Below are 12,636 nucleotides of genomic sequence, written 5' to 3'. Positions count from 1 at the left end.
CTCTCGCTTCCCGAAAATTGGGCAAGAGGGACACGGGGTTTATTTGGGTTCTGTTTATGAAGGGTTGGAGCATGAAATCAAGCCTGGAAAAGAACCCGGGCTCCCCAAGGGCAGGGTTACAGCAACAGCAGCCTCCGAGCAGGAGCGGGGCAACCGAGCCCGTGCGGGCACCCGATCCTTGCACAAAGAGGACACGAGGACGCGGTGGCTGGTTGAGCTGGGAACATCTTTATTTTACATGTACAAAAGCTCCAGATCCTTGCAAAAGAGCGGAGAGACAGACAGACAAAGGAGACGCTGCCCAGCACGAGGCAGGACGCTGCCCCGCTCGAGTCCCCCAGCTCAGAGAGGAGCGAATACACAATTTCACTTTGTTTTTCCCCAAAAGCTGGTGCCCGGCCCTGCGGCCTCTGTGGGAGCAGAGGGACCAGGCTCCAGCAGCTGCACCCAGCCCGAGGGAACGGCGGGGCAGGGAAAGGGGCTCCGAGCAGCAGGGAGAGGGTCCCCGACTGCTGGGACACGGCTGCTCCCAGCCAGGGCACAGGAAAATCGAGAAGAAAGGAGCCTGGAGCAGCCCTGGGGGCACAGCCAGGCCCTGCCCTCACCCCTCGGGGGTCCAGGTGTCCCCCGACAGACACGGGGCCACCCATGGGTGCCCGGCCTGGCTCCTGGCCCGAGGGAAGAGGGCCCCCCCGGGGGATTATTCCAGTCAGTGCCCCGGGAAGGGGGCAAAGGGAAGAGGGATGCTCCTGCCCTCCCCTAGTCACAGTCAGCGATGCCTGAAGAAATAGACACTAGGGCTCCTCGTGTTTTTCATTAAAAAACCCTTTATATTCATTTCATGGCGGTCGAAATCACAAGAAATTAGGTGGAAGGGGAGAACAAAAAAAAAAAAAGGGAAAAAAAAAAAAAAGAGGGGACAAATACAGACAAACAGCACAGTCTGCCCCTGCGTTCGGTGCTTTCACAGGGTCGGGGGCACAGGACAAGACCTAGGACATCAGCTACTGTGTGACTTAGTGAAGTAACTCAAAGATGGGCGAGGGGGAGGCCGGTCTCCCTTCCCGTCAGGCAGCACGGCCCCCTCTGCATCCTCCCTCAGGCGGGCCCCGCTTCCTCAGCTCTCCTCCGCGTCGTCCACAGACTCTGACTCCCCGCGAGCCCTCTCGCGCTCGGCGTTGGGATAATCCTGCACGCTGCGGGCAGAGCACAGGCACCTCAGCAAGAGCCTCCCCGTGCCCACAGCGTCCCTCCCTCCCCCAACCCAGGCTCTTCCCCAAGCCAGGAGAAGCCCCACAAGCTCTGGCATCCCCCAGAGGTGGTGAGCAAGAGCCCAGCTTGCTGAGGAGCTGAGGGTGGAGGCGTGGTGGGTGCTGAGGAGCTGCCGAGCCCCCCCCGTGCTCACTTGTTGTGGGTCTCCTCGGCAGACGCCTCCAGCTCACCGGCTCCCGGCCCTTGGCTTTTGTCTCGCTCCTTCTCCTCTGTGCCCTCTGCTTTTTGGGATAAGGATTCACCGTTCACAGGAGCTGAGAGATCTGCAGGGAAGAGACAAGGTCGGATACCTGGGCACGGTGGTGGCTGAAGCCTCGCTCACCCCAACCCACAGGCAGGCTGTCCCTTCACCCGGGGCTGACAGCCACCAGAAGGGCCCCAAAGCCTCCATTCCCCGTGCCCAGAGGCTGACAGCAGCGTGGATTTTCCCCACCAGCTCCTCCAGGAAGGCTCTTGCAGCATTACGGGGCTGTCCCCAGGCGGGGATGGAAGATCCCAGTCCCCAGCTGCCTGCGCAAGAGCCTGAGCCAGCGGCCAAGGGCGGCTCCGCATTCCTCCATCCCCCTGGTGCCCGGGAGCAGGGCTCGAGCTGGCAGCGAGGAGCTGGCCTGGCCCAAAATCTGCCCCGCAGCCACCCCGAGTCAGGGCGTGGGCACCGAGCTTGCCCTCTGCTCTCACTGCCGCCAGCCTTTGATATTCAGCCCGCGGCGCCCCGCCTCAACACGCAGTCCCCAAGCTCAGACACGCTCCACGAGAAGCTGGGGGTGAAACTGCCCCTTCTGCAGGCAGCCCCACGGCCTCTGCCACGAGCTGCACCCAGGGCCAGGAGCCCCGAGGTTGCTACAGGCCCGGACAGAGCCGGGAAGTGCCCCGAGAGAGGGGCAGGGTGCGTTACCGGCGTTTGTCTCCTCTTCCCCCTTCTCATTCCTCGTCTCCCCTCCCGCCAGCTTCTCCTGGCTCTTGTCCACGTCCCCCTTGTCCTTCTCCGGGCCGCCTTTGTTGGCTTTCTGGATCGCCTCCATCTTTGGTCCCAGGACGCGCGACTTCAACCGGGTGTAAACTTCGGCGGCTTTCTCCATCACCTCTTTGTTGGCTTTGTAGCGACGGATCTGCGACAGCCCCGGGGGGCAGGAGGTGCTGGCACCCTTCATGGCAAGCCAAGGGTGTCACCCCCCCCCTCCCTCCACCCGGCGATCAGCCCCCCCCTCGTACCTTTTTCAGAGTGGCCACTACGTCCGTGTGCTTCTGCAGGATGTGAGAGGTGACCTGGAGCGTGCCCAGCTCCTCCAGCGCGTTCAGGCAGCGCTTGATGTCCTGCAGGGAGGGCACCGAGGTTAGAAACCGTGGGTTACACCCGGCCCTGCACGAGCAGCAGGGGGAAAACGGAGGGATTCTGTCTGCCAGCCGCCTCCCGGGGGGGTTGGCAAAGCTCTGGGTGCTGTCTCCAGGGAGAAACCCAGCGCTGCAGCCCCCCAGCCCCAGCTCAGGTGAGAGGACGCCCACAGCCCAGCACGGGGACAGGAACGGGTGGCAGAGAAGGGCAGAAGCTCCTCTGCCAGCTCCAAATGGGCACCAGGGACTGGCACCGCCGTGAGCACGGTCCCCTCACAGCACCCAGCTTCCAGCCCAGCACCAGCAGCCTCCAGCAGCTGGGCGAGGTGCCCGTGGTGGCTGACACAGCCAGGCACTCACCGGGTTGTCCACCTTCAGGGCAAACTTGATCTCGCTGTGAAGTTTCTGAAGCTTCTCTTCCACGGTGGGCTCTGGAGCAGCGAAAAGAGACAGGCTGGGGCATCAGGGGGGGAGCACACAACGGCCTGGAGCCCAGAAGCTCTCCCCTCAAAAGGGGTTTGGTTTCCTCTCATGGCTCCAAGGCTGAAAGCAGCCCCAGGGGTTGCTCTGAAGAGGAGAGGCTGGGGTGTGCCCCAACGGGAAGGGGATGCCTGCAGGGAAGCTGTCCCTACACACCCCGTAAATACTTCCCAGCACGGTGCAGGGATCACAGCAGCACCGGCAGGGCCCAACCAGAAGTGAGCCCTGCTGGAAAGATCCTTCCCTGGGATGGGGGAAGCAGCCCCAGCTCCCTTCTGTCTCTGTTCTCCTGCGACCTGCCCTCACAGCCCCCGCCCCCTCACCCTTTTTCTTCTCCATTCTCCTTTCGGGGATCAGCTCCGACTTCTTGCGGCCTCGTTCCACCTTCAGAGGTCTGCGGGAGGAAAAGGAACGAGGTGAAACCAGGCAGGGGATGCCCGCAGGTAAAACCACCTGCGTGTTGCTGGGCTAGCGAGAGAGGTGACAGCTCGGCCCAGCGTGTCCCCCACTGCCCAGCGGAGCCCGGCCGCGCTCCACCCACGCTCTCACACTCGTCTCCCACACACATCTCCCAGCTCACACGGCCAGGAGCTCCGAGACAGCAGCTCCCCCATGCCCCAGCTCCCCGGGACTGCAGAAAGGCAGAGCCCAAAGCTGAGGTGGCCCGGGATGCCCCCAGGATCTTCCTCTGTGTGTTGGAGAGCAGCAGGGATGCTCAGCCTGGTGCCTCCCCCCTCCCCAGACACCTCCGTCGGCTCCTTCAGCTCCAGAAAGGGGAGGAGGAGAGGAGGAAGCCCTCCAGGGGTGCTGCTGGCACAGCCAGCTCCACCAGGACCCCATCCCCACCCCGCGGGTCCGCAGCAGGGCTGGGGCAGCAGCCGAGGAGCAGCCCTGGCCCCAGAGGAGCAGAGGAGGGGAGATGCTGACTTGTTCCGCGGTTTCTCCTCTGCTCGGCCCCTCTTCTCCTTCTGATTCGGTTTCCTTGACAACTCCGAGGGCTGCTTCTTCGCCGGCTTCTTTACCTTCAAGGAGAGAACAATGCAGGCGAGAGCAGCTTGCGGCAGAGCCCACCCCGCTGCGGGAGGGAGGGAGGCAGCACCACGGCCTGCTCCTGCTCCTGCTCCTGCTCCTGCTCCTGCTCCCGTCCTCTCGGCCCCATCGGGGCAGGATCCAGCAGTGCCAGCAGCCAGCGCCCCCAGCAGCACTGCTGCAAGGCTGCTGCGAGCAGCCCAACTGCTCTGGGTGCGGGGCTGTCCCAGCACAGCGTAAAAAAAGGAGCTGGGATACAGCACGGGGGGGAGGAGAGCCCACCCAGCCTGCCAGAGCCACGCTTCCCCGCAGGGCTGAGGTCTTCGTGCTGCTCTCCCGGCCCTGCTCTGTGCAGAGGAGCAGGCAGAAAGGGAGACCCTGCCCCTGGCCATGAGCCCTCTGCAGCCCTCCTCAGTGCTGCAGCCGAGCCCTGCCGGCCCTTCCCCTGCCTCTGCAGAGGGCAGCAGGGCAAATGCAGTGACTGCGGGGAGAGAGCATCACAGGGATGCGAACTGGATGGGGCCTCTTGGGCCAGCACACAGCTCCCCGTGGCACACAGCCCTTCCCCGTGCTCCCCAGGGTAAAAGAAAGCCAGGACAGCAGGTCCCTGAGCTCCTGGAGGCTCCTGCTGACGTGGCAGGGAGAGGACGGGCTGCTGCTGCCTGCCACCAGCCCCCCCGACCCTCCCAGCGCTGCACTCACTTCCTTCTCCATCTCCAGGTCGGAATCTGAGGAGGACGGAGCCTTGGCCCGGCCTTTCCTGCCCTTTTTGGCTACTTCATCGTCCGCGCTGCTGTCGCTGTCCGAGTGCGCCTCCTCGCCCTTCTCCGCTTTCTCCTTCCTCTTCTCCTTCTCCTCCTTCTCCTGCTCCCGCAGCCGACGGATCTCTTCCTCCTGCTCCCTCTTCCTCTTCTCTTCCAGCTCCCGCCGCCGCTCCTCGTCCCGTCTCTTCCACTCGCTGATGCGATCCACGTCGCTGTCGCTGTCGCTGCCGAGGACAGGGCACGCTCGGACCCCTCCTGTGGGAGGGGAGGCCGGCGACCCCCAAACCCCCCAGCCCCAGGGGACAGCGCCCCAGCCTCACCTGTCACTGCTGGAGCTGGTGGGGACGCGCTCGGGCTTCGGCTTCCTGCCACGGGGCTTGGGAGGGGGCTTCTCAGCTGCAAGGCAAGGGGAGGAGGGTGAGCAGGAGCCCTGGGAGGTGCTTCTGGAAACTTCTGGACGCTGTTCAGCGCAGAAGCGGACACCAGAGCTCCAGGAGCACCCATCCCACGCGCCCTCCAGCCTCCCAAGGGAGCCGGCAGGGGCCCGCTTGTGGCAGGTGAAGTCTCCTGGGTGTTACCTGGTGTCTCCTACCTGGCTTCCTGCCCCGCTGAGGCTTTTTCACAGACACGTCGGAGTCCGAGTCGGAGTTGGAGTCCGACTTGGTCATGTCCACGGTTGCGTTGCCCATTTCCGAGTCCGAGTCCGCTTTGGAATCCGAATCGGAGCCGGAGGCCACTTTCTGCGGGCACAAAGCGGGGTTGGATGCGGGGAACAGGAGCAGCTGCTGCCCCAAACACAGCGGCACGGCGCCCGGACGGGTCACCGAGACACAGGCAAGCTCTCTTCTAGCTCTGGACCCCCACCAGCCCGCAGCAGAGCCCACCCTGACCCAGCCTCCCCCCAGGGGCTGCCAGCAGCCAGCTCCCTCGCGCCCAGGGGTGAGCAGAGGAGCCTGAAGCAGCAACCCTCGGGCCAAGCCACTGCAGGGGGACGTTTACCTTCTTCTTCCTGCCCCCTGCAGGCATCCTCCGGGGAGCCCTGGCCACTGGCTTCTTCTCGGGAGTGAAATCCTGGAGGAAAACACAGAGATTAAATAGGGAACGGTCTCACGGTGGTGAAGCCGGTCTGCTCCCCCTGCCTCGGTGCCACTGTCCCCGCCAGCCTCCAGGCAGACGCAGCCCCAAACCTCCTCACCTGGTCACTGTTTTTTTCCGACTCCGAGGACGTTTCTGAGTTCTCCTCTTCCGTCAGGGAGGGGCTGCCCTGATCCAGGTCGCTGGAAGATTTCCGAGGCCGTTTTGCCACCGGCATCTGACGGCCAAGAAGCGACACAGTGAGAGAAGCCCACCCGCTCTCTGCCCAAGCAGAAAGCAAACCCTGGCTGAGAAGGGCTTGCCCAACTCTCCCCCACCAGGGGAACCCAAAAAAAACAGCCAGATACACTCAGAAGAGCCGTGCAGCTCTGGTCTCTCTGCAAACTGCTCCAGGACGTGGCTGTCCCAGCACCTCAGAGACCCCAGACCTGCACTAACCCAACTTTCCCCCTGGAGCAAGGTGGTTTCTTCCCCCCTCCACACGTTCAAATGCTTCATTTCTTTTGGAGGAAGGGGGGCAGCTCGGTGGGGGGCCCAACACCCACGTCCCAGCCTCCTCCTGGCCCTGCTCCCCCAGCCCCTCACTCACTTTCATCGCCAACGATTTTCGCTTCAGCCCGCTGTGGTCGCTGCCCCGATCCGAGTCCTCGTCGCTTTCCATCTTCTCTGCGGTGACGGCGGCCATGGCGGGGTCGTCCTCGTCGTCCCCCGCGTCGCTCCCCCCCATGGGGTCGTTCTCGGGAACGTCGCTGTCCGAGGAGCTCGCGGGCTAAAGACAGCGGAGACCACAAAGCGTTATTGCCCCCGCAGGCCCGCGGCAGGCAGGAGAGAAGGGGGCGAGCGGGGGCAACAAGCAACAGAGAGCAGCACTGAGCAGAGAGGAGCGCACACACAGAGGAGCACAGGGCACAGACCCCTCCTGCCGAGGCCCCCCGAGAGGAGCCAGCACCCTCCAGAGACCTTCCCGGCCCTTCAAGGAGGGCGCTCGGCCGACCCGCTGCTGATTCCCCTGCACCCCCTTCCCGAAGCCCCTTCCGCGCCACCCCGAGACCACCACAGCCACCTCGCTCCCCTCCCCGGCAGCCTCACGCCCTGCCACAGACCCTCAGAGAAGCCCGGGCTGGACGGGCCCCCGAGGGGCGAGCGCATCCCAGCCTTCCTCTGCCTGCCCTGCCGGCGGCTGGGCTCGGCCTCTCCTCCGGAATCAGCGAGCGGCCGCCCTCCTCCCGGGCTGCCAGCCCTCGATTCGAGCCACTGCTCTGGCCCAGCTGGGATCTCTTCCGTCCTGCTCCATCCCTCTGTGCAGGGGAGGCGTCCCAGCTTCTCGTCGGCCCTTCACGAGGTTCCTCACACCTGAGCTCCCGTCTTCTTCTCGGTGTTTCGTTCTTCACGCGCAGCAGGAGCGGCCGTCCCTAGCTGCGCGGGGGTTCTTCCAGCACCGGAGCCTTCCTGCCGGAAAGCCTCTCCTCATTTTGGCCTCCTGGCACCTCCTTGCACTCAGGTCTCGAAGTCAAGCCTCTCCTTCAACCTCTTCTGCTCCTCCAGGCGCAGTCGGCGAACCCGCAGCCTCGCTGGGATCTCCGGCGTAGCCTCGGGTGCTCCCCCCGCTCCCAGCAAGCCCCTCAGGAGTGGGTTCCTCAACCCCGCCGGGAGTTCGTGGTGGTGCTGAGCAGTCTCCGGCCGTGGCTGCCGCCTCCCTCACCACCACCAGCCTCCCGCCCACCGCCGCGGAGAGGCGAAGTCGCTCCCGGGATTTTCAGGCACCTCCACGGCCTCACCTCGGCGGCGGCGCCGGGTCTGAGCATCTCCCAGCGCTCCTACAAACCACAACCTCTCTCCTGCGCCGGCAGCAGCACACCTGAGCCTGCCTACCTCCAGAGCGGCTGGTCTTCGTAGCTCACCTTAAAAACCTTCCTCTGCCTCTGCCTCTTCAGCCCAACTGCCTATGAAGCTGCTTTGGCCGCCTCCTCTGGAGATCGCTATACAATAAATTGCATCACACAATTACGGTCACGAAAGGCCCCTCGCACGCCGACAACCGACAGCGAAGAGCTGCCTCCCAGCCAGCCCTGGCGCCCGCTGGAGGAGCCGTCGGTGGGCTTTTGGCTCAGGACCTGAGAGACGGTTGAAGAGAGGGGCTGCCCCGGGCCCTGCGAGCAAAAATCCTCTCCGGGTTCGGGGCGAGGCACGCCGAGCGCGCTCCCCGTTCCGCCTCGGAGCCGGGGACAGAGGTGCCTACCTCTCGGAGGGCGAGCGGGGCCGAGTCTTGCACCGAAAGGGAGAGGGCAGAGGAAAGGGAAGGCTTTGCAACCCTGAGAAAGCTGCTGCGCGAGGCGGAAGCGCGGAGACACCACAGCGGGGAGAAGCAGAGAGAGGAGGAGAGCAGGAGGTGCTCGCAGCCCACGTCCTCGCTGCCCCCCCGCCACGCGAGGCCCGCACTCACCGGAGGGGCACTGTAACTGGCGTGAGGGTTGTTCTGGATTTCCCACAATCCCTCGTTGAAGCCTTTTCTCTTGTTTGTTTTCCCATATTTGTCCTTATACTTTTCATAGGGGAACAGGTCTTTGGGGCCCAAGAAGGCGCTGGAGAGAAACAAAGCAGAGGTGAGCCCAGAGCGGAGGCAGCGGGGGCGCGGCCCAGAGCTTGGGGTGGGGGGGAGCGAGGCAGCGCTTACGTCTCGTGAGTGCCGAAGAAGAAGATGGGGTACTTGTTCGGCGGGGGTTTCACGGCGCCGTCCGCGATGTCATCGATCTGAAAGGAAACCCAAAGCGGGAGGGTGGTGAGAGAGAGCGGCTGGAGCACGTCCTCTGCGAGGCGCCCGGTAGCCCTGGCTAGCGGCGGCGGCGGCGGCGACGGGACTCCGGCACGCACGGCGGGGAGGCCCCCACCCCCGGCGTCTTCTTCCCACGCGCCGCGCCGGCTCCGGTGCCCGTCGGTCGGCTCGGCGTGGTCCGGGCTCTCGGGGCTGTCCCCGCGGGCCGGGGAGAAGTCTTCGGGAGGAGCCTCCCCAAAAAGGAGCCGGCTAAAAGCAGGAGAGAGGCCGCTGGAAGCCGGCAATGCCAGCGCCCTCCTGGCAGGGCCGAATCCTTTCGGTGCTGGGTGACCCCCCCGGTGCCAGGCCGGCCACGACGGCATCATCCCGGGTCTCACGGGTCAAGCGGCGACATCTCCGGCCCCCGGCGCCTCCCCGGCCCCGATCCCACATTGCATACGACCCCGCCTGGCCCCCGGCTGCCCACCGGGAGCCCCCTGAGCCACGAGGTGCCTCTCACCCCGACCACTCCGTCCGCAGCTCCTCCTCCGGTGCCGCCGCACGGCGCTGCCCACCGGGCCGCCTGCCCCCGTCCACACCCCACAAACGGCACCGGCTGCCCCCGACCCCGCACCTCCAAAGCTTGCGGCCCCCGAACCGGCTGCATCCCCGTTCCTCCTCCTGCTGCCCCCCGTTCACAACCGGGGGGTCCCAAAGGGCTGCCCCACTCCTCGCGCTGGAGCCCCAGCCCCACGCGACCCCACAGCAGTGCGGGATGCCCCCGTTATATGGGCAGCACCACGGGGCCCCGCTCCCGGTGCCAGCACAGGTCCCGGTGTGGCCTCCAGCCCCGGTTCTGCTCCGGGATCGGTCCCACCGGGGACAGCAGCAGCGTGCGGCCCGGGAGCCGGCTCCTGCCCCGCTGTGGGTGCAGGACCCCGTTAATCCGGGGCGGCTCAGCCCCAGCCCCGGAGCGGGGACGTGCTGGGGGCGTGCTGGAAGCGGGCTGCCTGGCCTGGGGGAAGGCCCCGAGCAGGGACTGGGACCGGACCCCCCTCCCGGTGCCAGGACCAGAGCATCACCCGCTGTGGGTCCAGTACCGGGTCCCCCGTCCCAGTACAACTGCAGATACCGGGCCCCATCCTGGTGCTGGTACCGGTACCGGGTCCCCCGCCCCGGTGTCTGCCCAGTACCGGGCCCCATCCCGGTGCCAGTACCGGGCCCCCCATCCCGGTGCGGCTCCGGTACCAGACCGTGCCCCCAGTCCCAGTGCAAGGACGGGTACCGGGCCCCGTCCCGGTGCTGGTACCGCGTCCCCTGTCCCGGTACAAGCGCAGGTAGCAGCCCCCATCCCGGTGCCAGTACCGGGACACCCCTCCCGGTGCAGGTACAGGGACCAGAGCATCACCCGGTGCAGGTCCGGTACCGGGTCCCCCATCCCGGTACAACTGCAGGTACCGGGCCCCATCCTGGTGCTGGTACCGGGTCCCCCGCCCCGGTGTCTGCCCAGTACCGAGCCCCATCCCGGTGCCAGTACCGGGACACCCCCCCCGGTGCAGGTACGGGGACCAGAGCATCACCCGGTGCAGGTCCGGTACCGGGCCCTGTCCCAGTGCTGGTGCCGGTACCGGGTCCCCCATCCCGGTTTAAGCACAGGCAGCAGCCCCCATCCCGGTGCCGGTACCGGGTCCCCCCCCCTCTCCCTGCCCGGTACCGGTCCCCGCGCCCTGCTGCCTGCCCGGTACCGAGCCCCCCACCCAATACACACCCAGTGCCCGCAGCCCCATCCCTGTCCGTTCCCGTTAACCCCCCCCCGGTTCCCCCCCCCCCCCCTCCCGGTCCCGGGCCCGCCTCCTCCCCCCTCCCGCCGTCCCCCTCAGCGGCTCGGTTCCCCCGGGGCTCACCCGGGCGGGCCAGTGCGGGTAGCCCTTCATCTTGGCGAACACCAGGTCCCCGGGTTTGAAGCTGTGCGGCATGGCGGGGCCGGGGGGGGGCGGCCTCGGGGCTGAGGGGAGGGGGGGGAGGGAGGCGGCGGCGGCGGAGGCCCAGGCCCAGGCCGCGGGGCAGCACCGGGCAGCGGGGGGCGGAGACGGCCCGGCCCGGCCCGCAGGATGTCCCGCCCCCCGGGGAGCCGAGGATGCTGTTGGTGGGAGGAGGTGCCGCTCAAAGGTGTCGGCCAATGGGAGGGAGGAGAGGGCACGGCGGGAGGATGGGATTGGGCCGGGCCGCTCAGCGGGATGGGGAGCGGGGAGGGGGCGGGGCCAAAGGGGAGGGGGAGAGGGGAGGGGGCGGGGGCAGGAGGGGGGCGGGGGGGGGTCCGGGAGGGTCTCAGGGGGGTCTCAGGGGTCCCGGGGGGGTCCAGGAGGGTCCGAGTGGGTCTCGGGGGGGTCTCAGGGGTCCCGGGAGAAGTCTGGGGGGGTCCTGAGGGGGTCCCGGGGGGTCCCGGGAGGGTTTAGGGGGTCCTGGGGGGGTCCAGGAGGGTCCCAGGGGGGTCTCGGGAGGTCCCGGGCGGGTCCAGGGGGTCCAGGAGGGTCCCGGGAGGGTTTAGGGGGTCCCGGGGGGGTCCAGGAGGGTCCCGGGGGAGGTCCCGGAGGGGTTCGAGAGGGTCCCGGGGGTGTCTCAGGGGTCCCGGGAGGGTCCAGGGGGAGTCCAAGAGGGTCCCAGGGAATCCGGGGGGGTCCGGGAAGGTCTCGGGGGATCCCGGGGGGGTCCGGGAGGGTCTTGGGGGTCCAGGGTGGGGTCCCGAGGGGATCCAGGAAGGTCCCGGGGAGAGCTCGGGGGTCTCGGGGGGTTCCAGGAGGGTTCCGGGGGGGTCCAGGAGGGTTCCGGGGGGGTCTGGGAGGGTCCTTGGGGGTCCCGGGACCCGTGGTGAGCTGTGGGGCTGGGGCCAGGGCTGAACAGACCAGGGTAAGGGCAGGGGGCTGCGGGGACACCGGGGGGGCACCGGCCCCGGGGGTGTCCGGGGGTGGGCGATGCCCCACAGGGAGCCACCGGACCCTGATGGGAGCCCCGGGTGTCGTGCTGGGGAGCAGGGGAGAGCCCAGCAGCTGCTTTTTGGGGGCAAAAAGGGTAAAAAGCGGCCGTCTGGCTGGGGGTAGGGGTGCAGCCGAAGATCCCGAGCCCCCCTGCAGGTGTCAGGACTGGGGGGCGCTGGGGCAGGATGTACCCGGCGAAATGAAATCCCCACAGCTGCCCAAAAAGCAGCAGGGACATCCCGGTGTGACCAGAAACTGGGGGCAGCTGCAAGGGACCCCAAAAAAACAGCAGAGACAACGGGATTTCTGCCCGGGGCATGGGAAAGGGGTGGTTATAGGGGGAAGAAGTGGGAATTGTGCAGCGGAATTAGATCTGTTTACATCCTTATTTATTTATTTATTATTTTTTTTAAACTTAAATCTTACTAATTTGGAGTGAAACGATATAAAGAATCTGTCTGGAAGCTCACGCTGGTTTAGCCCCATTTTTTCATCCCGTTTTATCCGTGAAGTCACCGAAAAAAAAGCTCACCTGCCGGCTTCGAAGGCAGAAACGGCGACAAAACGGTGGCGAGCAGCCGGGGTGCGAGGACGTGGCGGCCCGAGGTGCTGGCCAACAACCCCCACGTGCTGTAGGAATTATTTTATGTCCGTCACACCTCTGGGGAGAGGCAAAATGAGAACAAACCCGGGCCGGGCGCTCGCCTGCGGCACCCGGGGCGTGCGCGGCGGCTTTGTTGGCGAGGGGAAATTAGGCAGGGCTGGGTGGAAGAGAAGCCACAAAGCCGGCTCCTGGGGCGCTGTGTTTCTGAGGTGTCCCCGGGAGGAGCTCCCAGGCCCCTGGGGACGTGGTGGGGACACGACGGGGCCGGTCCCGGACAGCCCCAGGAGGAAAATGGCACCACTGCGGCCCAGCTCCGTGTGGGAATAACCTCGT

At 66.4% G+C, this 12,636-nt stretch overlaps 1 protein-coding gene across 3 annotated transcripts; it reads right to left on the bottom strand.

Moving 5' to 3' along the window:
• Positions 1-209: 209 nt before the first annotated feature.
• Positions 210-10,736, bottom strand: HDGFL2 (HDGF like 2). 3 transcript variants are annotated; one of them, XM_084498748.1, is made up of 16 exons: positions 10,629-10,736; positions 8,647-8,723; positions 8,416-8,554; positions 6,562-6,741; positions 6,073-6,189; positions 5,877-5,948; positions 5,470-5,617; positions 5,198-5,273; positions 4,816-5,101; positions 4,012-4,106; positions 3,408-3,478; positions 2,965-3,035; positions 2,485-2,586; positions 2,168-2,381; positions 1,406-1,535; positions 210-1,196 (listed from the first exon to the last, which is right to left on the bottom strand). In XM_084498748.1, exons 1-16 carry the CDS (start codon positions 10,698-10,700, stop codon positions 1,118-1,120), a joined length of 1,929 nt encoding a protein of 642 aa, XP_084354874.1. In that variant the 5' UTR covers positions 10,701-10,736; the 3' UTR covers positions 210-1,117. The 3 variants fall into 3 exon arrangements, with proteins under 3 accessions (XP_084354874.1, XP_084354875.1, XP_084354876.1); XM_084498749.1 differs by having other exon boundaries at positions 4,816-5,095; XM_084498750.1 differs by lacking the exons at positions 8,416-8,554; positions 8,647-8,723 and having other exon boundaries at positions 10,629-10,730.
• Between the last annotated feature and the right edge of the window lie 1,900 nt (positions 10,737-12,636).

This window comes from Aythya ferina, assembly GCF_964211825.1.
Source record: "Aythya ferina genome assembly, chromosome: 26".
Taxonomy (NCBI): Eukaryota; Metazoa; Chordata; class Aves; order Anseriformes; family Anatidae; genus Aythya; species Aythya ferina.
This window is presented reverse-complemented; position numbering and strand designations above follow the sequence as displayed.

What these genes read in the sequence shown, in the direction of transcription:
- HDGFL2 (XM_084498748.1), bottom strand. Translation starts at nt 10,700, where the DNA reads ATGCCGCACAGCTTCAAACCCGGGGACCTGGTGTTCGCCAAGATGAAG. An exon ending in ACCCGCACTGGCCCGCCCGG is followed by an intron (nt 8,724 to 10,628) that starts GTGAGCCCCGGG and finishes GTTTCCTTTCAG; the next exon opens with ATCGATGACATCGCGGACGG. An exon ending in ACCAGCTCCAGCAGTGACAG is followed by an intron (nt 5,102 to 5,197) that starts GTGAGGCTGGGG and finishes TGTCCTCGGCAG; the next exon opens with CGACAGCGACAGCGACGTGG.